Source organism: Bos mutus, chromosome 18, assembly GCF_027580195.1.
Source record: "Bos mutus isolate GX-2022 chromosome 18, NWIPB_WYAK_1.1, whole genome shotgun sequence".
NCBI classification, from domain to species: domain Eukaryota; kingdom Metazoa; phylum Chordata; class Mammalia; order Artiodactyla; family Bovidae; genus Bos; species Bos mutus.
Genome location: NC_091634.1, coordinates 17,855,626 through 17,880,352, shown reverse-complemented (window position 1 = coordinate 17,880,352; position 24,727 = coordinate 17,855,626). Strand labels below are relative to the sequence as shown.

At 43.7% G+C, this 24,727-nt stretch overlaps 1 protein-coding gene across 3 annotated transcripts in view; it reads left to right on the top strand.

Moving 5' to 3' along the window:
* The window catches only part of GARRE1 (granule associated Rac and RHOG effector 1), an 85,109-nt gene that overhangs the window by 40,280 nt on the left and 20,102 nt on the right, over nucleotides 1-24,727 (top strand). For all 3 annotated transcript variants that reach the window (XM_070387977.1, XM_070387976.1, XM_070387978.1), the window contains exons 3-6: nucleotides 17,647-17,856; nucleotides 22,034-22,174; nucleotides 22,391-22,486; nucleotides 22,611-22,772. In XM_070387977.1, coding sequence (XP_070244078.1) covers nucleotides 17,647-17,856; nucleotides 22,034-22,174; nucleotides 22,391-22,486; nucleotides 22,611-22,772 — 609 coding nt within the window. The remainder of the gene's footprint in view (nucleotides 1-17,646; nucleotides 17,857-22,033; nucleotides 22,175-22,390; nucleotides 22,487-22,610; nucleotides 22,773-24,727) is intronic.

Genomic DNA, 24,727 nt, shown 5'->3' with positions numbered 1-24,727 from the left:
ATAAAATCATTTGATAAAAGGCTGCTAGAGAGGAATCAGGCTTTTCTCAGCCAAATCCATTGGTCAACCTCAGCATCACTGAATCAGAGGCAGCCATGTGATTGTGTCTCCTAATAAGAACTATACAGCACTCCCATAATGCAGTCTTGTACTTATTCATCTTTCTGCCATATCCTGGGGTGGGAAGGACCCTGAAATAATCTAATCAAGCCTCTAGAAGGAATTACCACTCTACAGGAAATGTGGGGTGTGGTGGCACAAGTTATATAACACCACAAGGGAGCAATCACAATCAGACAAATCCAGAAAATGGCATATTCTATAGGCAGTTGACCTGATTTGTTCAGCAAGTCTAGTAGCATGAAGAAAAATTCAGTAGAGAGTTAAGAGATACAAATTAAAAGAGAATTGAGATAAAACAACCAAATAAAATGAGCTTTTTGGAGTTGAAATTCAAACCAAAAAATAAAAAAGATTTTTTTTGGCTATACCACATAGCTGATGGGATTTTAGTTCCTCGACCCCGGGTCCTCAGCAGTGAAAGCATGGAGTCCTAAGGACTGGACCACCAGGGAATTCCCCCTAAAAAGACATTTTTAAAAATAAGTTGGGAGCTTTGAACATGTATTGGGTCCTGGTTGATTGGGATTTGCTCCAAAACATTCCAACAGAATAAGGTAGAGTTGGGGAGAAGGATGAAAAAAACACAGCAAAATGTTTTTAGTTGTTGAAGCTTTTTGATGGGTACATGGGGTGAGGGGTTGTTATACTCTGTTTTTGTGTGTCTGGAGAATCCCAGGGATGGGGGAGCCTGGTGGGCTGCCGTCTATGGGGTTGCACAGAGTTGGACACGACTGAAGGGACTTAGCAGTAGACATTTTCCAAGTTTAAAAAAAAGGGAGAGAGAAACTTATGACCACATGACAGGCGTAATGTGTCAGGAACACCCAATAAATAATTGCATTTCATGGAGTGATTTGTTCATACGAAGTGGTCTTCTAACAGGAACGGAAGTATTTAGGAAAACTCCTGTATTCTGTCTACTCACAGAATACTCCTCTGGCACTCTGGTCCTAAGTTTGTTGTTGGGGGGTTTTCCTATACAAAGCAATTTGGGATCAGTTCTAACACGTTTATATATATATACACACACACACACACACACACATTTATATGTTTAAATATATATCTCTTTCTTTTTTTATTCATTTGGCTGCACTGGGTCTTAGTTGCCACATTTGGAATCTTTGATCTTCACTGCAGCATGTGGAATCTTTTTTAGTTGCAGCATGCAAACTCTTAGTTGCAGGCATGTGGGATCTAGTTCCCTGACCAGGAATAAAACCTGGGACCTTTGCATTGGAAACACAAAGTTTTAGCCACCAAACCACCAGGGAAGCCCCAGTTCTAACACTTTTTCCTGGAGTTAGCATCAGATCCCACAGTTAATGGCTCAGTCCCACAAGATTCCCCCTACCCCCTCACTTAGATACCAGTTACAAGTCCAGGGAGTTACCTGTGTTTCTTAACAACTGGCTATAAATCAAAAGATTCCCATGACCCCTTCCACAGATTTGATTAATTTGTTAGAACAGCTCACAGAACTCAGAAAAAAACATTTCTGAGAAATGTTTTTTCATCTCAGAAAAAAACTCAATTATAAAAGGATGTAACTTAGGACCAGCCAGATGAAAGATATGCATAAGGCAAAGTTTGTGGTAAGTGGTGTGAGCTTCCATGCTCTTTCCAGGCCTGCTATCCTCTCAGCACCTGCACATGGTCTTTATTCCAGAATCTTTCTGAACCCCATCCTTTGGGCGTTTCTGAACCTTCATTTCACAGGTGTGGTTGATTCAGTTTTGGTTGTTGGTGATTGATTCTCTCTCCAGCCTTTTCCCTTCTCCAGAGGGGTTGGGCTGAAAGTTTCAAACTTGGTTCCCCTGGCAACCAGCCCCTATCCTTAGGGACTTTCCAAAAGTCACCTCGTTAACACAGACTCAGGTATGGTTGAAAGATGTTTGTTATGAATAACAAAAGATACTTTCTCTCTCTTATTCACTTAGAAAATTCCAAGGGTTTTAGGAGCTGTGTGCCAGGAACCATGGGAAAAGACCAAAATACGTATTTATTATTAATCACAGTATCACAGAGAGTATTATTGAGTAAGGTATAGTGATGAGAAAAAAGGTAAGTGCTTTTCAGAAAAAAATGAAGGAAATAAAAGTGAATCAAGGGAGAAAATGATGAGAATAGAGGAAAGATACCTCTGAAGGCAGGACCCCAGCAGCAAGGAGTAGTCGAGGAAAGAATGCTGTGCTTGCAATTTTGGTGACTAAAATGGCAGTGTTGCTTTCTTTTAGGAGACTATAATTTAATATTTCATAGTTACTAAAAAGTCATAGTTACTAAAAAGACAAGGTGGCAGAGGAATAGGAAGGGGAGACCACTTTTTCCCCCACAAATTCATCAAAAGATCATTTGAGTGCAGAGCAACTTCCACAAAACAACTTCTGAACACTGGCGGAGGACACCACACACCCAGAAAGGCAGCCCATTCTCTTCGAAAGGAGGTAGGACAAAATATAAAATACAAAAAGAGAGACAAGAGTTAGGGATGAAGCCCTGTCCTGGGGAGGGAATGGTGAAGGAGGAGAAGTTTCCACACAGTAGGAAACCCTCTCACAGGCGGGTCTGTGGGGAGTTTTGGAATCTCAGGAGGCAATGTAACTGGGAGAAGGAAAAAAAGAAACCCACAGAATACAAGTCTAACCACTACTGCAGAAAAGAGAACTTTCCTGGAAAGGCTCTAACCTAACAACCTAACCTGGCCTGGCCTGCTCACAGAACAAAGGATTGAATACCAAAGGAGAGCTAGCTGTGTACTGGCCCCTCCCCACCTGGAGGCAGAGAGGCAGGCTTGGGACAGCCAGAGCGGGAAAGCAAGGGGCTGCTACAGTCTCAACCCCAGAGATACATCTTCCGCCAGGAGGGTCGCAGCCTGAGATCAGCTCTCTAGAAGAGACATGCGGGGCACCCAGGAAACCAAGTGGCTGGGACTGGGGAGGTGATTAAGACGCATGACTTACCTGGGACAGTATGCTTGACAAGCACTTAGTCACCTGAGCTGCTTAGATCTGGGAAGGGCGCAAAACACACGCCCAGCCCACAGAGACTGAGCCTGAACTGTGTCTGAGTGTCTCCTGTGGAGATACAGGTACCTTTTGAAGGTCATCATTATCTTCATTACCTCCACCATAGTTTGGCCTCAGGTCAAGCAACAGGGAGGGAACACAGCCCCTTCTTGCTGCTCTCCCATCAGGAAGAGCAGTGGCCTGCCACAGGGGCTCTGGGTGCAGCAGACCTGGGTAATGGTGTAAGCCCTCTTGGAGGAGGTTGCCATTAACCCCACCATAGAACCACCAGAACTTCCATAGGACTGGGGAAACAGACTCTTGGAGGGCACAAACAAAACCTTGTGCACACCAGGATCCAGGAGAAAGGAGCAGTGACCCCACAAGAAACTGACCCAGACATGCCCGTGAGTGTCCAAGAATCTCCGGCGGAAGCGTGGGTTGGTGGTGACCTGCTGGGTCGGAGGCACTGAGTGTAGCAGGGCATGGATGGGACCTTTGAAGGTCATCATTATCTTCATTACCTCCACTGTAGTTTGGCCTCAGGTCAAGCAACAGGGAGGGAACATAGCCCTGCCCATCAACAGAAAATTGGATTAAAGATTTACTGAGCATGGCCCCGCCCACCAGAACAAGACCCAGTTTCCCCCTCAGTCAGTCTCTCCCATCAGGAAGCTTCCATAAGCCTCTTATCCTTATCCATCAGAGAGCAGACAGAATGAAAACCACAATCACAGAAAACTAAACAAACTGATCACGTGGACCACAGCCTTGTCTAACTCAGTGTAACTGAGCCATGCCGTGTAAGGCCATCCAAGATGGACGGGTCATGGACAGGTCACATTTCTGACAAAACGTGGTCCACTGGAGAAGAGAATGGCAAGCCACTTCAGTATTCTTGCCTTGAGAACCCCATGAATAGTATGAAAAGGCAAAAAGGTATGACATTGAAAGATGAACTCACCAGGTTGGTGGGTGCCCAATATGCTACTGGAGAAAGAATGGAGAAATAACTCCAGAAGGAATGAAGAGATGGAGCCAAAGCAAAAACAACACCTAGTTGTGGATGTGATGGGTGATGGAAGTAAAGTCCAATGCTGTAAAGAGCAATACTGCATAGGAACCTGGAATGTTAGGTCCATGTATCAAGGCAAATTGGAAGTGGTCAAACAGGAGATGGCAGAGTGAACATTGACATTTTAGGAATCAGTGAACTAAAATGGGATGGAATGGGTGAATTTAATTCAGATGACCATTATTTATATCTACTATTGTGGGCAAGACTCCCTTAGAAGAAATGGAGTAGCCATCATAGTCAACAAAAGAGTTGAAAATATAGTACTTGGATGCAATCTGAAAAACGGTAGAATGATCTCTGTTCATTTCCAAGGCAAACCATTCAATATCACAGTAATCCAAGTCTATGCCCCAACCAGTAATGCCGAAAAAGCTGAAGTTGAACGGTTCTATGAAGACCTACAAGACCTTTTAGAACTAACACCCAAAAAAGATGTCCTTCTCATCATAGGGGACTGGAATGCAAAAGTAGGAAGTCAAGAAACACCTGGAGTAACAAAATTTGGGCTTGGAATACAGAATGAAGCAGGGCAAAGGCTAATAGAGTTCTGCCAAGAGAACGCACTGGTCGTAGCAAACACCCTCTTCCCACAACACAAGAGAAGACTCTACACCTGAACATCACCAGATGGTCAATATCGAAATCAGATTGATTATATTCTTTGCAGCCAAAGATGGAGAAGCTCTATACAGTCAGTAGAAACAAGACCAGACCAGGAACTCTACACATGGACATCACCAGATGGTCAACACCAAAATCAGATTGATTATATTCTTTGAAGCCAAAGATGGAGAAACTCTATACAGTCAGCAAAAACAAGACCAGGAGCCGACTGTGGCTCAGATCATGAACTTCTTATTGCCAAATTCAGACTTAAATTGAAGAAAGTAGGGAAAACCACTAGACCATTCAGGTATGACCTAAATCAAATCCCTTATGTTTATACAGTGGAAGAGAGAAATAGATTTAAGGGCCTAGGTCTGATAGATGGAGTGCCTGATGAACTATGGAATGAGGTTTGTGACATTGTACAGGAGACAGGGATCAAGACCATCCCCATGGAAAAGAAATGCAAAAAAGCAAAATGGCTGTCTGGGGAGGCCTTACAAATAGCTGTGAAAAGAAGAGAAGTGAAAAGCAAAGGAACAAAGGAAAGATATAAGCATCTGAATGCAGAGTTCCAAAGAACAGCAAGAAGAGATAAGAAAGCCTTCTTCAGCAATCAATGCAAAGAAATAGAGGAAAACAACAGAATGGGAAAGACTAGAGATCTCTTCAAGAAAATTAGAGACACCGAGGGAACATTTCATGCAAAGATGAGCTCGATAAAGGACAGAAATGGTATGGACCTAACAGAAGCAGAAGATATTAAGAAGAGATGGCAAGAATACACAGAAGAACTGTACAAAAAAGATCTTTATGACCCAGATAATCACAATGGTGTGATCACTGACCTAGAGCCAGACATCCTGGCATGTGAAGTCAAGTGGGTCTTAGAAAGCATCACTACAAACAAAGCTAGTGGAGGTGATGGAATTCCAGTTGAGCTATTCCAAATCCTGAAAGATGATGCTGTGAAACTGCTGTACTCAATATGCCAGCAAATTTGGAAAACTCAGCAGTGGCCACAGGACTGGAAAAGGTCAGTTTTTATTCCAATCCCAAAGAAAGGCAATGCCAAAGAATGCTCAAACTACTGCACAATTGCACTCATCTCACACGCTAGTAAAGTAATGCTCAAAATTCTCCAAGCCAGGCTTCAGCAATATGTGAACCATGAACTTCCTGATGTTCAAGCTGGTTTTAGAAAAGGCAGAGGAACCAGAGATCAAATTGCCAACATCCGCTGGATCATGGAAAAAGCAAGAGAGTTCCAGAAAAACATCTATTTCTGCTTTATTGACTATGCCAAAGCCTTTGACTGTGTGGATCACAACAAACTGTGGAAAATTCTGAAAGAGATGGGAATACCAGACCACCTGATCTGCCTCTTGAAAAATTTGTATGCAGGTCAGGAAGCAACAGTTAGAACTGGACATGGAACAACAGACTGGTTCCAAATAGGAAAAGGAGTACGTCAAGGCTGCATATTGTCACCCTGCTTATTTAACTTATATGCAGAGTACATCATGAGAAACGCTGGACTGGAAGAAACACAAGGTGGAATCAAGATTGCTGGGAGAAATATCAATAACCTCAGATATGCAGATGACACCACCCTTATGGCAGAAAGTGAAGAGGAACTAAAAAGCCTCTTGATGAAAGTGAAAGAAGAGAGTGAAAAAGTTGGGTTAAAACTCAACTTCAGAAAACTAGGATCATGGCATCTGGTCCCATCACTTTATGGCAAATAGATGGGGGAACAATGGAAACAGTGACAGACTTTATTTTGGGGGGCTCCAAAATCACTGCGGATGGTGACTGCAGCCATTAAAAGATGCTTGCTCCTTGGAAGAAATGCTTTGACCAACCTAGACAGCGTATTAAAAAGCAGAGACATTACTTTGCCAACAAAGGTCCATCTAGTCAAAGCTATGGGTTTTCCAGTGGTCATGTATGGATGTGAGAGTTGGACTATAAAGAAAGCTGAGCACCAAAGAATTGATGCTTTTGAACTGTGGTGTTGGAGAAGACTCTTGAGAGTCCCTTGGACCGCAAGGAGATCCAACCAGTCCATCCTAAAGGAAATCAGTCCTGAATATTCATTGGAAGGACTGATGCTGATGCTGAAGCTGAAACTCCAGTACCTTGGCCACCTGATGCCAAGAACTGACTCATTTGAAAAGTCCGTGATGCTAGGAAAGACTGAAGGCAGGAGGAGAAGGGGACAACAGAGGATGAGATGATTGGATGGCATCACTGACTCAATGGACATGAGTTTGAGTAAATTCTGGCAGTTTGTGATGGACAGGGTGGCCTGGTTTGAACTGAGGTGAGTGTTTGAACTGAACTAAAGTGAGTACTATTCATGTTCCCATTTTATTGATGAGATGGGTGTGGAGTGGTTAAACAACTTTTTAAAAGTCTCATGGCAGATTCAGACTTTAGACACAGACAATCTGATTCTGTAGAGTACTAATTCTTGACTGTAGCTCTGTACTGCCTCTCAGCAAAACAATGGATTGACCCCATGAACTGAAGAAAGTTAGCTCTCTCTCTCTCTGGTCATGACTGGATACAGGGGCTCACACAGTGCTAAACAGACCCAGACTGTCTCCATGCCAGAGTTACCAACACCTCTGTTCTCTCCCGGGTTCTGACAAAAGTTCTGGAACTGAATCTGATTGGCGTGACTTGGGTCACTTGCCTGTCCTTGGGCCTGGTGGGCAAAAAGGTTAAACTAACACACCGACTGGTCAGGCCTGACTGTGTGTCCACTTTTGGTGCTGGGGTACCTCCAGGCTGAGAGCACAAGGGGAGCAGTTCCCTGATGGCTGCTTCCAAAGCCACGGGACTAGATGTTGGAGAGGCCACGCTGCAGGTTCCAGGTGGAGCATGTCAGAAGATGTGATGGGGAGCATATTTATGACCCTGGAAACACCTGCTGAATTGTTTTGTTTTCAGGATTTTAGCAGTTTATTATGTCTTCTATGAAGCTTTCAGTTATGTGTCTTAGTAAAATTTCATAATTTCCGTTCTAGTGGCTGTGTATATTTTTAACATTCTTAACTAATCTTTATTTTAGTTGCTGCTGTGAATGAAATCTTACCTATTTATTTTTGGCTATGCTGGGTCTTTGTTAGTGTGCGGGCTTTTCTCTAGTTGTGAGTGGGGGCTACTCTCTAGTTGTGGTATGCGGGCTTCTCGTTGCAATGGTTTCTCTTGCCATGGAGTATGGGCTCTAGGGTTCTCGAGTTCAGTAGTTGGGGTGCGTGGGCTCGATTGTAGTGGTGCTTGGGCATGTGGGATCTTCCTGGACCCAGGGATTGAACCAGTGTATTCTGCATTGGCAGGCAGATTCTTTACCACTGAGCCACCAGGGAAGCCCAGGATGAAATTTTATTTGAAAGTTTTTTTCTGTAACATAGGAACACCCTTGATTTTTTTTGTTTATTTTTGTCTTATCTCCTGCTCTGTGGCTGGACTCAGTAATTTTGATGTTTCATTTGGTTTATCTGGGGTTTTTTGGTATAGATCATGTCATCTATATATATCTTCTCCCTTCCAGTAGTTATATATCTTGTTGCATTGAACATAGGTTTTACTTTTACTTTTTGGCCACACCACATGGCTTGTGGAATCTTCTCTGACCAGGGACTGAACCCAGTACGTGGCAGTGAAAGCCCAGAAATCCTAACCACCAGACCACCAGGGAACTCTCTATCAGCATAGATTTTAATATATAAAACAATGAGCTTTAAGAATGAGCACTTTTTTTTTTTTTTAAGAATGAGCATCTTTGTTTTGGTCCTCATTTTAATGAGAATTCTTTGGATGTATTACTATTGATTATTAGTTTTAATAAATTAGTTTTATTTTGTATATGATGCATACTTATGGCAAAAAATACAAACATTTCTGAATGCCATAAGTTCACTTTTCCAAAGGTCATGCTTCTCTCTTCCAACTCCATCCCAGTCCCAGGTAGAACCACTATTAACTGTTTCATGTATCTGGGCAGAAAACCACAAGTAGATACACATACACAAACATACAGGGAAAATACACCTTTCTAGGCCCTTATATATACCCTTAATTCCCTCAATAGCATACTTGTTAGTTACAATATTGGTTCTCGGTTTGAAAGAATAAGCCTACAATTCCAAGGCATGACATGTTATACCTGATTCTTCATTCTGGGCAAGTGTGTCACTCACAGGAAAGCCTTGCATGGTTTACAGCCTTTCTTTCTCCAGAAGAGTCATTATCTCCCCCTGGCTTGTTGGGGATATCACCCTCAAAGTAAGCTCGAGGTTGCAGCTGGTGTCCATGGGCTGGCTGCAGAAGAGCTGTCCAGTGAATGAAAGCAGGAAGAGTTCAGGGGTAATAACATTTGCACATGGATGCTGCCATGATGTCTTGCCCTCAGCTCTTCAGTCAACATGCTACTCTTGGACTAGATTGGTGTTTTTATGTGGAGAGTAGTAACTGCTTTTTTCCTTCTTTCAACAAATATGTACAGAAAGATTGTCTGCTGTGTGCCAGGCATTGAGAATGTGACTGGGAGCAAAACAAAAGACCCTGTCCACATTCAGCTTAACTCCTAGGTAGGGAAACAGACAAAAAATAAATGGCCCATACAAACATAATGTCAGGTAGTGAGAGGCACTATGAAGAAAAAGAATGAAGAAGAAAGACCTCTCTGAGGATGGAACACTGAGCAATGTCTGTCTGAGAGATAGAAGGACGCTCCAGGTATGATAGTGGTTCATTTGCAAATAGGGTCAGAGTGGGCCTCCTTCAAAGGACACTTGGCATTGTCTAAAAGTCCAGTGGGTAGGACTTGGCGCTTTCACTGCTGGGCCCTGGGTTTGATCCGTGGTTGGGGAATTAAGGTTCCACAATGTGGAATTTTGCATGGTACAGCCAAAAAAATAAATAACCAACTCTGGAGGGTTTTTTATTTGCTTTTGTTTTTTTAGGAATATCGTTCTTGAAAATAGAACTATACTTCCCAACCTCCCTTACAGCTAGGAGTGGTCACTTGAGTAAGTTCTGATTCATGAAGATGTAACTGGAGGTTTTGGATGAGACTATGAGGAAGTTTCCTTAGAGGGAAAAAGGGTGCTCCCTTTTCCTTGCTCCCCCCAATTTTTTACTGTCTAGAATGCAGGAAAAATGGCTGAAGGTCATTTAATTATTTAGAACTGTGAGGTTATGTAAGTATGTAAGTCTTGTGGGAGGATGAAGAGCAGAAAGATGGGAACTGGGCTCCCTGTGATACCCAGGAGCCTCATCCTAGCTCTGGACTGCCAAACCCTAGACTTATTTTCACCTTTGTTGTTCACATGGCTAAGTCGTGTTGGACTCTTTGCAGCCCAGTGGAGTGCAGCACACCAGGCTTCTCTGTCCTCCACTATCTCCGGGACTTTGCTCAAATTCATGTCCATTGAGTCGGTGTTGCTATTTAACCATCTCATCCTCTTTTGCCCGCTTCTCCTCCTGCCCTCAGTCTTGCCCAGCATCAGGGTCTTTTCCAGTGAGTTTGTTCTTCGCATCTGGTGGTCAAAGTATTGGAGCTTTGGCTTCAGCAACAGTCCTTCCAATGAATATTCAGGGCTGATTTCCTTTAAGATTGCCTGGTTTGATCTCCTTGCTGGTTTTCATCATAGAAAGAAGTAAATATGGATCTTATGTAAGCCACTGCATTTGTTGTTGTTGTGTGTAGATAAAATGAATCCTAACTGAAAGGAAGCAGGAAGATCGGTTAAGAGGCTTTTACAGTAATCCAAGCAAGAGATGACTGTAGCATGGAATAGAATGGTAGCAGAGGGGGTGACTAGAAGCAGTTTACTCTTTTTTAGTGTGGTAAACTATACATAGCATAAATGTTGCCATCTTAACAGTTTTGAAGCATATAGTGGCATTAAGTACATTAATATTTTTTGTAGCCATCGACCACTGTCCACCTCCAAAACTTCTTCATCTTCCCAAGCTGAATCTCTGCCCACTGAGCAATAACTGCCCCTCCTCCTTCGTCTACCATAATTGATGTGGACTTAGTTCCTGTCACTGGCTTTTCACTGTTTCATGTCCTGGATGATAGTTTATAATTATACTTATTAGTTATATAAAGATGTAGTGTAGCTAAAATATAAAACTTCCTATGTGTGTTGCATGGTAATAAATTTTGATATATTTTATTTTGGAAAGCAGACTGTAAAACAGCATATGAAAGTGAAAGTTGCTCAGTTGTGTCCGACCCTTTGCGACCCCATGGACTATATATAGTCCATGGAATTCTCCAGGTCAGAATACTGGAGTGGGTAGCCTTTCCCTTCTCTGGGGATCTTCCCAACCCAGGGATTGAACCCAGGTCTCCCGCATTGCAGGTGGATTCTTTACCAGCTCAGCCACCGGGAAAGCTCAAGAATACTGGAATGGGTAGCCTATCCCTTCTCCAGCAGATCTTCCCAATCCCAGGAATTGAACTGGGGTTTCCTGCATTGCAGGCAGATTCTTTACCAACTGAGCTATCAGGGAAACCCCAAAACAACATATAAAATGAGCCAATTTTGGAAAAAAAAGAAAGTTTCAAATGTAGGCTGTTTTGCAAACGTGTAATCAGTGATTATATCTATTTAGTAATATCTGACACTGTTTTTTTATTGTGCTGGTCTTTTCTTCTTAATTTATTTGCAGTGAATATATATTACTGGTATAAAAGTTTCTGTGAATCACAGTGCTTGAAGCAGTTTAGAAACTGTGTCTGATGATATTGTTACCAGCAGTAAAGCAGCGTGTCAGGGGCAGAATGTAATCTTGTCTGAATGATTAACGTTTGCTGTTGGCTCATCCATCCTTGGGCATGTGTTAGCTTTCTCTCCTCCCTAGTTCTTTCTCCTGTACATAGCATGGCAGCTTCTTTGTGCTCTGGATTGATACCAACTGCAAAGAGATTATTGTTTTGTTAATTGCTTTAAAAAACAAAAAGTTTAAATACTCACTGTTAATCAGTTTTTAGGTCAGACTATACATCTTAGTTTCAGTGAGCTTGGTTTTTACATTTTCCTACTGTAATTTAATCTCCATAAAGTACTTTCCATAGTCCAAGCGTGGTCTGCTGCATTCTCTATTTCTCTGGAGACACATTTAGGTTCTTATATCACATTCCGGTCTGTTGGTTAGGTCATTATGTAATAACTGTGGAATTATCATAAGGACAAAAGATTGAGAACACTTGGAACCAATTGTAATGTTTAAGGTACAAGTAAGTTTTGAAGAGAAAGAAATGATTGAATGACCTTGGAATTTCTAATAAAAGCCACCAATCCGGATTGACTTCATTTCATTCATTCTTGACTTTTAAACTGATCAGAAATAAATACCAGAACGCAAATGTTTGACACTATGGCGTATGCAACATTTCTACTTGTTCTTCACTTCGCAGGGATATGAGAAAGACGATTTGTTCAGTGAGTTTGAGTAGAAAATGAATTTAGACATTGTGTATATCAATGTGAAGATCACAAGGTGTGTCACAGATGGGGTGGACTTGGGCAGTCCGTAATTTCAACATGTGGGGATATAGTAAGGGCTGAGTAAGGCCATGGCCCTGGAAGAAGAGTAACTAAAAATTTGAAAATATTCTAGGAAGGTAGAATTGACTTTGGTGGTGTAGAAGGGGTGGTCTTTTGGGGCTCAAAACAGGGTGACCTTAAACTAAAATCTGTTTTAATTAATAAAATAGAAAGATCACTGAAAAGAAAAGGTTTCCTCGTTTTATCCATAAAGATAACCCCCTGTATAGGTCCATTTATAGAGACATGGGAAAGTGAACACGTACCTTTTTCTTCTGTCATCAGCAATTCCCAGAAAACAAGGTTTTATTTCAGTAGATGCTCAATGGCTGTTTACAATCCAGAATGCTTCATGGATATTTGGAAGCAGTAGTGGCAAGGTCACTTATTGTCTATATTCAGGAGTTGGGCTTTTATGAGGAATTTAAGTCATACCAAAATATTCCTCTCTCTCTCTTTTTTTTTCCTTCTTTTTTTAAAGCTGTGCCACTGCATGGTATGTGGTATCTTAGTTCCCCAACCAGGGATCAAACCCATACTTCCTGCAGTGGAAGTACAGAGTCCCAACCACTAGACTGCCAGGGAAGTCCCCAAGATGTTTCTCTTAATGCAACTCTGATAATAGCCTTATATTGCCCCAAATTCCATCCAGTTGGGATGCCTTGAGATGAATGTGTGTGTGTGTGTGTGTGTTTTTTTAATTCAGATGCCAAGGGTAAGATTAAGTCTGATTGCTTTCTTCATAATTCTTGAATGAGACTGATGGGCTGAAGGCCCAAATAGATGTTTTGGGGCTTGGAATTCCTTAAGAGGTAAGAGAAGTTGTTCCTTTTCCCAAGCTCCATGTGCCCTCTCCCATTTTATTGCTGTTTGCAGCCAGTCTTAGCTGTTGTCTGCTATGCAAATCATGAACTTCAAGACTCATGCCACCCCAAAGGGCCACAGGCACTTGTAAAATTTGTTGCAGTCTCTTTCCCACTATCAGAGAAGACTGAGCCATGCCTCTCAGTCTTTGTTCATCAGGGTTCCTGCACTGCGGTCCCCTCCCCTTCGTGATATCCTTAGCCACTGTTGTGACTACCTCCTGGATCTTGTCATATGAAAATAGCACAGTCTGGTGGTTAGAACAGTTTTTGGAGTTAGACTCAGTGTCAGATCTCTACTGCACCACTTATTACCTGCTTGACATTGGAGCAAGGTTCTTTCTCTCTCTAAGCCTTGGTGTAGTTATCTGTAAAATGGATGAATTGCTGTCACCCCACAGCTTCGCTTCACTGCATGTAAAGTACTTGGTATGGGTTAAACACTCAGTAAATGGTAGCTCTTGATTGACATGGACTTCTGGAGCTCCAGTGACATTTTAATCTCACTGACCACTCATTTGTCCTTCAGCTTGCTACACATGTTCTGCATCTTCATGGGATCCCATAATCCAGGAAATGGTCTCCATGTGGAAGAGAAAGTTGAGACCCTCCTGGTCCGGTGGTTAAAACTGCGCACTTCCAATGCGGGGGCCATGGGTTCAGTTCCTGGTCAGGGAACTAAATTCTCACATGCTGCTCTGCCAATATATAAGTAAATAGATGCAACTTTAAAAATAAAATTAAAGAGAAAGTAACTGTCCTAGGCCCTTGGGTCACATGCTTTCAGATTCATAACTTTAGAGTCTCTATTGCTTTCCAGGTTTCTCAGGAAGACCCCAAGGACTGGCACATCCCTGGGTCAGGGAGGATGGAGCCTGTGACAGGAAGGAAACTGGGCTAAGACAGGAGATATTGTAGAGAAAAGGTGGGCAGAGGCAGGCTGGAGGTTGAGCTCCATCCTCCCTCCAGAGAATACACTTCTGTTACTTAGGTACACTTGTAGAATACATATTCTTTAGGTAGCTTTTCCAAGATCCAGGGTAACCATGGTTTTGATTGGCTTTTTAGTGAATTGTTTACAACACAAATACTTTATTACAACCAATAATTTGTGCTCCATACCTCATATAAGTAGGGGGAGGGAGATGCTGAGGTCTTGTTTTTGCCACTTCTTATACATAAGGAAGAAATTTAAGTTAGACCTCTCATCCAGGGTCAAGCATGTGAGAAGTGGTGGTGGCAACACTCCAAATGTCCCCCTTCTAAAACTGACCACCATCTCTCCCCATTCATTCCTGCAGCAGCGACATCCTCTTTCCACCATTCTGCCCTCAACAGCAAGAGGACCCTCCCCAGCCCTCAGCTTGCCATCAGCAGCATTATCAGAGTGTCCTCTTCTGGGCCCAGGACACTCAGGCCCTCAGAGGCCGTTCCTAGAACTTCCCTTCAGAAGGGACAGACGGAGTACTCCCACTGTTCCCGTGCTCTTGTCCTCAGAGAGCCTTTTCCTTCCCACCTTGCCCCTCAGTGTTCCTTCTCCAGTAGCCCCTGCCTTTGCACATCTACTTACTGTCCCCCACCATTAGAAGGTAACCCTCAGAAGGACAGTGACTTGTTCACTGTATTTCTTGTAGTATCCTCTAGCTTTTTTTGTGCTTTGTACATACCACACACTCACATATTACACATTTGTTGAAAGAATGAATGACTCAGTTGTATCTGTCAGAAGCTGAAAGAATGTGAGCCCAGAGCGGATGGCACAGGGCACGTCACTGCTCCCTCCTCCCCCCTCAGCTGCAGCCTGCCAAGAGGCCAAGGAAGAAGGAGGAGGAAGAGTTTGTGTGCCTGGGGACTCGGCTTCAGGCCTCCTCTGGGTTTGCTCTGTGTGGAGCTTCAGAACACCGCGTCATTCTGGCCTGAGCCGGTTAAGGGTGAGCGTCTGCCATGGGTCTAGTTTCAGTGTTGCCAGCACACAGCTGTCTCCAGGCGTGTAGATCTTGTTGAGGGCAAGGTGCACGCTGACTAAAGGCATAGACACTTGAGTCAAGTGAGCCCTCTGCCAAATTCAGTTTGTGTCCCCTTGACAAAGTTTCATAACCTTTCTGTGCCTTAGTCTTATTGTTTGTGAAATGGGAATGACCTCACATGGTTGTTCCTAGGATTGAATGAGAAAATCCATGTGAAATCTTTAGTGCAAGTGAGGTGCATGCTGAGTGTTCAAGCTGGCTGATACTGCGTACAGTGCTAATTAAATCCTGTTTTTTCTGTTTGTGTCACAAGTTTCAGGTTGCTAGGTCTGTTTACTCTGTGTGGCTCACTCTGCGCATCTCTATGAGAAAGAGCTTTGAGGGAGTAAGTGGAAACCCAGGAGGTTTGGGTGGGAATTCAGCCTGTTTTTCTGATTGTTCCCTGTAGACAGAGGATGCTATGATGTGAGATGTCTGTGTTTGTTTTAGTTTTGTCCTGGTGATTTCCACAGGGGAAAATAATTCAGAGGGAGTAAGTGTCACCGCTGGGAACTTGCCTGACTCTTTCTCCAGGAGGAAGAACTCTGCCTAGTGCGGGTAGGAAAGGGCAGCATCTGAACTGTGCGCTGGGAGGTGAGAGCGCCAAGGAGGGGCCTTCTTTCTGCCTGCTTCACCAGGCCAAGGTGTGGGCCCTGGGGTTGAGTGGTAGTTGCTGTAACTGCAGTGGGAACCGTCACCATGCCCCCAGGCAGTGCCCCCATGCTGGCGACTGGTGGGCCTGCTTTGCTGTCCTCCAGTGGGATAAATTACAAACTCAGTTAAGTAATTTTTTGTTAGTAAACCACTCTATAGGCCAATGAAATATGAAATACTTTCCATTAAAAATGTTTTGCGGGACTTCCCTGGCAGCCTTGTGGTTTAATACTCTGTGCTTCCAATGCAAGGGTCATAGGTTCAATCCCTGGTTGGGAAACTAAGATCCTACATGCCACATGGCATGGCCAATTTATATATATATATATATATCTATATAGGGTTTTTTTGAATGTTATGAGGCATGTAAAAAGTTACAATAAAGTTTTGTTGTTATTGTCAAATTTGGTATGGATAAAACTGTAAAAGATTAGGGAAGATGTCAGTAATCTGAAAAGTGTCTGTTCAAGTTGCTTTGCAAGTAGCAAATTCTTATCTCCTTTAAAGAAAAAAGAAATAGGAAATTGTAGAGAATACCTTGTAGCTGGAGTTAACACAAGAAAGCAAACAGAGAACAACAAACAGCGCGGAGAATAGCTCTTGCCAGTGCCAGAGGTTGGCAGATAAAGGCACATTTGTATCTTTTGGTGGTGGTATGTTGTAGGAGAAGGCAGTGGCACCCCACTCCAGTACTCTTGCCTGGAAAATCCCATGGACGGAGGAGCCTGGTGGGCTGCGGTCCATGGGGTCGCTAGGAGTCGGACACGACTGAGCGACTTTACTTTCACTTTTCACTTTCATGCATTGGAGAAGGAAATGGCAACCCACTCCAGTGTTCTTGCCTGGAGAATCCCAGGGACAGGACAGCCTGGTGGGCTGCTGTCTATGGGGTCGCACAGAGTTGGACACGACTGAAGCGACTTAGCAGCAGCAGCAGCATGTTGTATGTTTTTAGTACACATATTTTTATAATTATATATTAATAGTATACATTAACATCGCATTATGTATTTAGTAGCTTATAAAGTAAATTTTCTGCTTTAATGGACTATTGTATTAATCAGTCAGCTGTACTAATATGTATTAGGCAAGTGGTGTTCTCCTGATCTGACACATGGATGTACCAGTATGTTTTGTTAACTCTGAGAAAACAGGTCTGTCAGCTTTGTTTCATAAGACTGGAAATATGACATACAGCTATGGTAATAACTATGTAATTACTATGTTAATAACACTGTTACTAAAACAACCTGTATCTTTGGATTCCATTTCCAATGGAATATGTTCTTATAGTCAAACTGACCTTTCAGGTTTCTAATCATCTGGCTTTTCTTCTGTCTTCTGAATACTGTGTGGAGAGAACTGGAATTGTGGCTTGCTGTGATTCCACTGAAGCTCACAGACAGCTCATAGGATTCTGTGAACAAGAATCCAGATGAAGAGAGTGGAGGACGGGAGTGAGGGAGGCGAGGGGGGAAGTGGGGAGGTCCATTCAAACCTTGAGGCTGGTAACTTGGTTATAATGTTTTGACTTCTAGGCACCGGGCCACCCAGGTCCAAATGTGAGAACAAAGGCAGATCCTTCTAAATAAAGCATGGTGACTTTGTAACTTCCATGTGATTTCAGAATTCCAGTTAATTGTTACCTCTACTCAAATTCATAGTTGAGAAGTTATTGCAGTAATGCAGTAGCAACCCACAACCTGAAAGTCCCTGACTCTCTTGTCTTCACAGGTGTTGGGACGATGCTTCTTGACAGTGGTGCAGGTCCATTTCCAGTTTTTGACCCAGGCGTTACAGAAGGTGCAGCCCGTGGCTCACTCGTGCTTTGCTGAAGTTGTTGTGCCAGAAAAAAAGAACAGCAGCAGTGGCGGCGGCTTATCTGGCGCGGGCCACACGTCGGAACTGGAGGAGGCCGTGCGGTCCTGGCGCGGGGCTGCTGAGGTAATCCTGACTCCCGGGAGATGAGTGCCCTTCATTCACATAGGAGAGGTTCCAGAGGGCCTTTGCCTTTTGGTTCTTAAAAGGGCCTTTTTATTTAGAAGTGTGAGTTTTCAATTGCTGTCATTAGATTGTTGATTCATTTAACAGTGAATGCCTTTGTAAATGCTCACTCCATACCAGGCATGCACCAGGTACTGGGAAGACAGCCTCTACTCACAGCCTCCTAAGAGAAAGGGCTTTACAAAAGCAGGGTTGAGGAGAGGCCTTTGACAAGAAGTGCAGCAGAGTTTCTAGGAAAGGGACCAGAGCGAAGAGGCTGGAGGGCAAGGAGAGTAAGCAGTCAGCTAGGTAGCTAGGTGGGGATGTCGTCAGCAATGACACTTCTTGTTGGTATTTTAATACTCCTTTGTTTCTGAGGCTTGAAGAAAAAAGCCTTGCAAGTCAACATTTTAACTAGGATTTACTGTTCCATTTCACAGAGTAAAAGAGAATTTATATTATAATATTTAGTTTGACTCATAACCTCAATTAAATTGGCAAAATTTTTGATTTTGTTTTAGAAATCTCTAATCAAATTTGTAAACATCTTTCAACATTTTAACATTATATGTTCTGTTGTTTACTTAGTTCAGTATTATGATGTTCCGTTGCATTGTTATTTCTTCTCAATTTCTTTTTGCTGTGTTGGTCCCTTTCATTTTAAAGTTTCTCCTCTGCTTTCTTGGTGTTTATTGGAGCAGCCATGCAGTGCTAATTGGGGGCTGAGTGCAGGAGTGGTACCTGCTGATTTCATTGCAGGTGGCCAGGCAGTGGGATCCACACCTTTGTCTTCTCACCTTACAGCCCTCTGTGCCCTCCTGGCTGCCGTCTCTTGATCACACTGCTCACACTCTACACTCTTTGTACCTGACTCAAGGTCTTCTCTACCCAGCCTGTGGGTATCATTCATGCTGAGAGCCCAGCCCAAGTGAGCAGCCTTCTGGTGCTCCTGTGACCTCCTGGCCTTGACCTTTTCCTTCACCCACTTCTGTCTGCCCTGGCTTTCTGCCTTCCTTCCTTTGCTTTCAACCAGTGACCCTGCCCCCTACACACTGAGAAAACAGAATGTACCTAGCAGCAGCCCCTCTTCTCCATTTCCACCCAGATGACACACGTCTCCCATTCAGACCCTCTCCTGTTCCTTGCTCTTGGTTCCAGCAGAGGAGGCGCCCTCCCCGCCTGTGCAGTCTGCCTCTCTCCACCCTGCCCCCGCCCTCAGGGCCTCTGTACTAGGACCCTAGGTTTTGTCTCCCACCTCCTCAGCATGTTCCCACCAGTACACAAATAGGCTTACAAATAAAAATTCTCCATGCTCTGCCCTGTTTCTCTGCTCTTTTCATAGCCAGCTTCTTGGGAGAATTGTTTGCCTCACCTTTGATTCACGCTAAAAAAAATTACTATTATCAGATATTTCAAGCATATAGGAAATGTCACATACATAACCATCTATCTTCCTTTTAGCTTTGTGAAGTGAATCTTCACTTTTTGCCACATTTGCTTCATACCTTTTATTTTTAACAGAAAATGCAGTTGAATTCCCTTTATACTTCTCCACTGTCGTATTCATATTCCTTTCTCTCTAGAGATAACCTCTTTTGATTTTGGAGTGTGACTCCTATGCATATTTTTATAGTTTTATTCTGTATGTGTGTATCCATATGTATATTGTTTTGCACAATATGAAGCTTTATATATAACGGACATCATTCAGCTCACTAAAATCTGGCTTCCACTCCTCCACCAGAACATGCCTTGTCTTGTCAAGGTCACTGGTGCCTTCGGTGTTGCCAGAAACGTTGGCAGAAATCCAAGGATCCCATTGACTCCATTTAGCGGCTCACAGCGACTTGGGCCCTGGAAATCCTCTCTCCTTATGAAGAACCAACTGCTCTTAGTTACCCTCTTACCTCCTAGGATAGCCTGTCCAACCGCTTTGCTATCTTCTCTTCAACATAACTTATGAATGTGAGTTCCTCAAGGCTCAGGTCTACGTGTTCTTTTCCCTGAAGGGCCTCCATCTAGTCTTGGAACTTTAGAAACTGCTTGTGTGCTGGGGCCATGGAGTGTGTGTGCCCAGTGCCCTTCTCTGTGGTCTCAGGCCCCCGTGTTCAGCTGCTGTCCTCCTCAGGTCTTCAGATGGCTCAGCCCTTGGCCTTCCCACATACACCTGTTCCTCTTCAAAGCATCCCTGCGCTAGCAAGTAGCGCCCTCTCACACTGGGTCCCTTGTGCAAGAAACCTGACATTTATCCTCCAGTTTGTCTGTCACAACTGCATCCAGTCCACACAAAAGCCCCGCAGACCCTGCCTCCAGAATACTATTGTAGACCTATCCCTTCATTCTGTGTCCACCGTCACTGACTTATTTCAGGGGATCATTACTCTCCCCTGACATCTTCAGAGGCTGGGCCTGCTTCTCCCTTTCCTGTCTTGCTGTCCCTCATCTCTCTCTCTTTCCTTAGGATAAGGGGTAGACCTGTCCTATGACCTGCCTAGTCACACATAGTCTGGCTCCTGCCTCCCCACCAGCCGCCTCTGGCCACTCTCCCCACTCCCTGGGTTCTAGTTCCTGCGCCTACATCTCTGCCTGTCCGCCCCCCTCCCTGACCCTGCACTTCTGTTGACTGCCTCCTCCTCTTTAAATGCAGCCTAAATGATGATTTCTCAGTTTCTTGGGTGCTCCCTGTCACAGTTCTTTATTTCCCTTGGGATGAGTTTTTCCATTTTATATTTTTTAAATGTTTTATTTGCTTGCCTTTTCAACCTACGAAGCTGTCAGCTCCAAGATTATAGGGACCAGGATTGATGCTCCACTGTCTATCCAGTGACTCCTGTAACGTAAGACCTCCTTATGAGGTCTTACATATTTTGACTAAATGAAGAGTTCTAGAAAGAGAGTCAAATGGTTTTAAACTGTGGGACTATTAGGGTGCAGGGAGTGATTGGTCTTCATATAGAATTTGTGAAGCTTTGGAAATCTATGACATTATAGCTGCTTAATTTCCTTTAGTCTTGCAATGTTGGTAAATGTTATAACTCCATTAACCTAGAAGAACAAAAATTAACTGTTTAAAAATGTTGTTTGTTGCACAAGTATTATTGCAATAAAAATAGATGTTGAAAAAATTGAAAGACAGTTCATCCTGAATCCTTCCTTACATCTAATAAATCGAATATATATTTTTCTATATTCTCTAGTCCTGATCCATATGTATAGATAACTAGCATTTCATCACAAGACACAGATGAGTCTTCCTGTTTTTCTGTCTTACGTCCTTATGTCTTCTTGTTTGTCTGTCTTATATATTCATTCTTGTTGTTTAGTTGCTAAGTCATGTCCAGCCCTTTGTGACTCCATGACTGTAGCCCACCAGGCTTGTCCGTCCATGGAATTTCCCAGTCAAGAATACTGCAGTGGATTGCCATTTCCTTCTCTAGGGGATCTTCCCAACCCAGGAACTGAGCCTGTGTCTCCTGCTTAGTAGGCAGATTCTTTACCACTGAGCCACCTGGGAGGTTCAATGTACTCTTCATAAACATATATTTAATGACTAAACAATAAGTATTTCATTTTTCTGTGAGGATTTCAAAAGTTCTGTTTTTCCTTTAATGTTACAATGTAGTTTTTTTCCTACTGGTGAGGTTTTTTACTTTGGTGTATAGGACCACTCAACCAAATAGATATATTTTTTAATTTTGGAAACTTCAAGGGCCAATATACTATGATATCTATCTTTTTAAAATAGAGAAACTTAAAATGTGATTAATATAACAGGTAGGTAAGTCTTTTTCGCAGGTTTTATTTTTTGATTGTGCCGTAAGGCTTGTGGGATCTTTGTTCCCAGACCAGGGGTTGAACCCAGGCCCTCAGCAGTGACAGTGTCAAATCCTAACCACTGGACCACCAGGAAATTCCCAGGGGGTTTCTTAAATAAGGTAGTGCTATGTCAGGTTTGTTTTTTCATCAATGCTTGGTTTAGTCTTTCAGAATTTCTGGCTGCTCTCTTTATAATAGAGATAATCCAGAATGACTAATGCTTAGATAGTTTCTTGCTTTATTTTAATGGTTTCTTTTTTTTTAAATTTTGCTAGTATCTGAAACATCTTCGTTTACCTACCAGTGATTATTTCTGTTGCAGGCAACATCTAGACTGAGAGAAAGAGGCTGTGATGGCCGCCTGGCAGGAATTGAAGTTCAGCAGCTCTTCTGTTCTCAAAGTGCAGCAATTCCCGAGCACCAGCTGAAAGAACTGAACATAAAAATTGACAGTGCTCTGCAAGTATGTTTTTCAAAACTAGCACATTAATATCTGAGGAATGAAAACAAGGGCAGGAGTTAAAGTTTTGATGTTGAACCAGTTGGAAAGAGTAATAGGATAGTAGTTGGCCTCATGTCTTTTAATAATTATAGAAATTTACAATTTCTATTTTCACTGGACTTTGTCAGTTTAGAATCTACTATGTAATCTTGATTCCTAAAAACACTTTCTTTGCAGGCATATAAAATAGCTCTGGAAAGCTTAGGTCACTGTGAATACGCAATGAAAGCTGGTTTCCACCTGAATCCAAAGGCGATAGAAGCCAGTTTGCAGGTATGTTACTCTGTCTGGTGGCTCCGGTGAGCTGTGGTGTGGCAGTCACGCCGTCCACATGAGCCCGTCGTCTCAAGAGCTGAGCCGTGGGTCATCTCTCTTGTCCTCTCCGACCATTTTCCAGGGCTGCTGCAGCGAGGCAGAGGCGCAGCAGACGGGGCGGAGGCAGACCCCGCCGCAGCCCATGCAGTGTGAGCTCCCCACTGTGCCCGTGCAGATAGGATCAAGCTTCCTGAAGGGGGTCTCCTTCAACGAGTCAGCCGCCGACAACCTGAAACTCAAGACGGTAGCTTCCCATGGGGTTCCTCCAACCCGGGTGTGAACTTGAAAATAGAGTTCTTAAGGACACCTAACGGCTTGTAAAGAATCTGGATTAAAAAGCAAAACTGAAGTGAAGACATGAGGCATTGACCTTCCTCAGTAAACTGTTGTCTAAAAGCAGACTAGAGTGACGTTCCTCCACACACACATTTGATAGGTCTTTATTGAGCAGCCGTTAGTACCAGGCTAGGAGGTTTGACAGCCCCCTAGGTTGTGATAGTAACCCAGCACGAGGGGGCCTCAGCTAGAGGATTAGTGATGTGACCCTTGAGAAGAGGACTTACTGAAAGACCTGAAGAATAAGTGTGGGAGTGAGGCTGGGGCTGTGAGACAGCCAGGAAGTGAGAGCCGTTCCAAGAGCTGAAGGCCTTCCTTAGAGCTGAAGCGGGGTGTCCTCTGGCTATCCAGTACAGTCCCTAGTAGGATTTGGATTTAATTGTCCTGAAATGAGGGCTGGGCTCTTCTAGTTTGTTAAAGTTGTCCAGGTGATTCTAACGTGTAGTCAGACCTGAGAGTCTAGAACAAGGGGAGACATGGCACTGACCAAGGCTGGAGAAGCAGCCCAGGAAGATGGAAAGCCCCCAATTTGAGGCTGGTGCCCCACCCTGGTAGGTCACGTGATTAGGTTGGCATTTCTGAAAGATCTCCCTGGCCTCAGGATAGACTTTTGGCTGGAGGGAGAGCAGCACTGAAGGCTTTTGGCCATGGCCCCATCTGGTGATGATGGGAGGCAAGTGGAAGGATTCAGGAGCAACCTGCTGCTGCTGCTAAGTCGCTTCAGTCATGTCCGACTCTGTGCGACCCTAGAGACGGCAGCCCACCAGGCTCCCCGTCCCTGGAATTCTCTAGGCAAGAACACTGGAGTGGGTTGCCATTTTCTTCTCCAACGCATGAAAGTGAAAAGTGAAAGTGAAGGTGCTCAGTTGTGTCCGACTCCTAGCGACCCCATGGACTGCAGCTTACCAGGCTCCTCCATCCATGGGATTTTCCAGGCAAGAGTACTGGAGTGGGATGCCATCGCCTTCTCCGCAGGAGCAACCTAGAGGTTGTAATAAGCAGGACTCCATGATTAACTGGCTATGAGAGGGAGGGGAAGGGAGATGAGGCCCAAGTTTCTGGCTTGGACAGCAGTTTTGGTGCTGCTTATTAAGGCTTGGCGATAGTTGTCAAAAATACATTTTTGTACATGATTTTAAGATTGCTTTTGGAATGTCCAAGTGGAGCCATCCAGCAGGCAATTGGATGTATGGGTCTAGAGCTCTGAAGTGGGATCAGGCCTGGGTCCTCACAGACAGATGGTCTCTGGAGCCAGAAGAGAGGCTGGGGGAATCCAGGAAGTGTGTGGAAGGGGTTCAAGGAAACTTTGGCATTTAAGAGAGTGGCTGTGACTATTTTATAGTCACAGGGCCATACATGAACTTCTTCAGGCATGTCCTGTATCTGCCACTGTGGACTCTCCTTATGGTACCTTGATCAGAGTACACTGTTGCTGTGAAGTCCAGCTTGTTGGGAGAGTTCTGGATCATCGGTTTGTTGTGAGAGAATGTAACGCAGGAATAGCCAGATGGAAGAGGCGCCTGGGGCAAGGCCTGGGGAAGGGACTTGGTGGCTTCCTGTTCTCTCCAGGCAGCACAGTCCCAGCACCTCCCTGTGTTCTCCAGCCCAGAAGCTCCTAGGGTAACTTTTGTAAAGAGACTTTCGCCAAGTTAATTTCATTTATGATTTTGTTCAAAGTGTATAAAATAAAAGGTTTTGAAAGTACACTATAAAAATGTTGTTTATGGTTATGCTCTTGGGACGGGCTCTCACTTCCTGGCTGTCTCACAGCCCCAGCCTCACCCCCACACTTATTCGTCAGGTCTTTCTCTACTTTAAGTCCTCTTCTCAAGGGTCACATCACTTAATCCTCTAGCTGAGGCC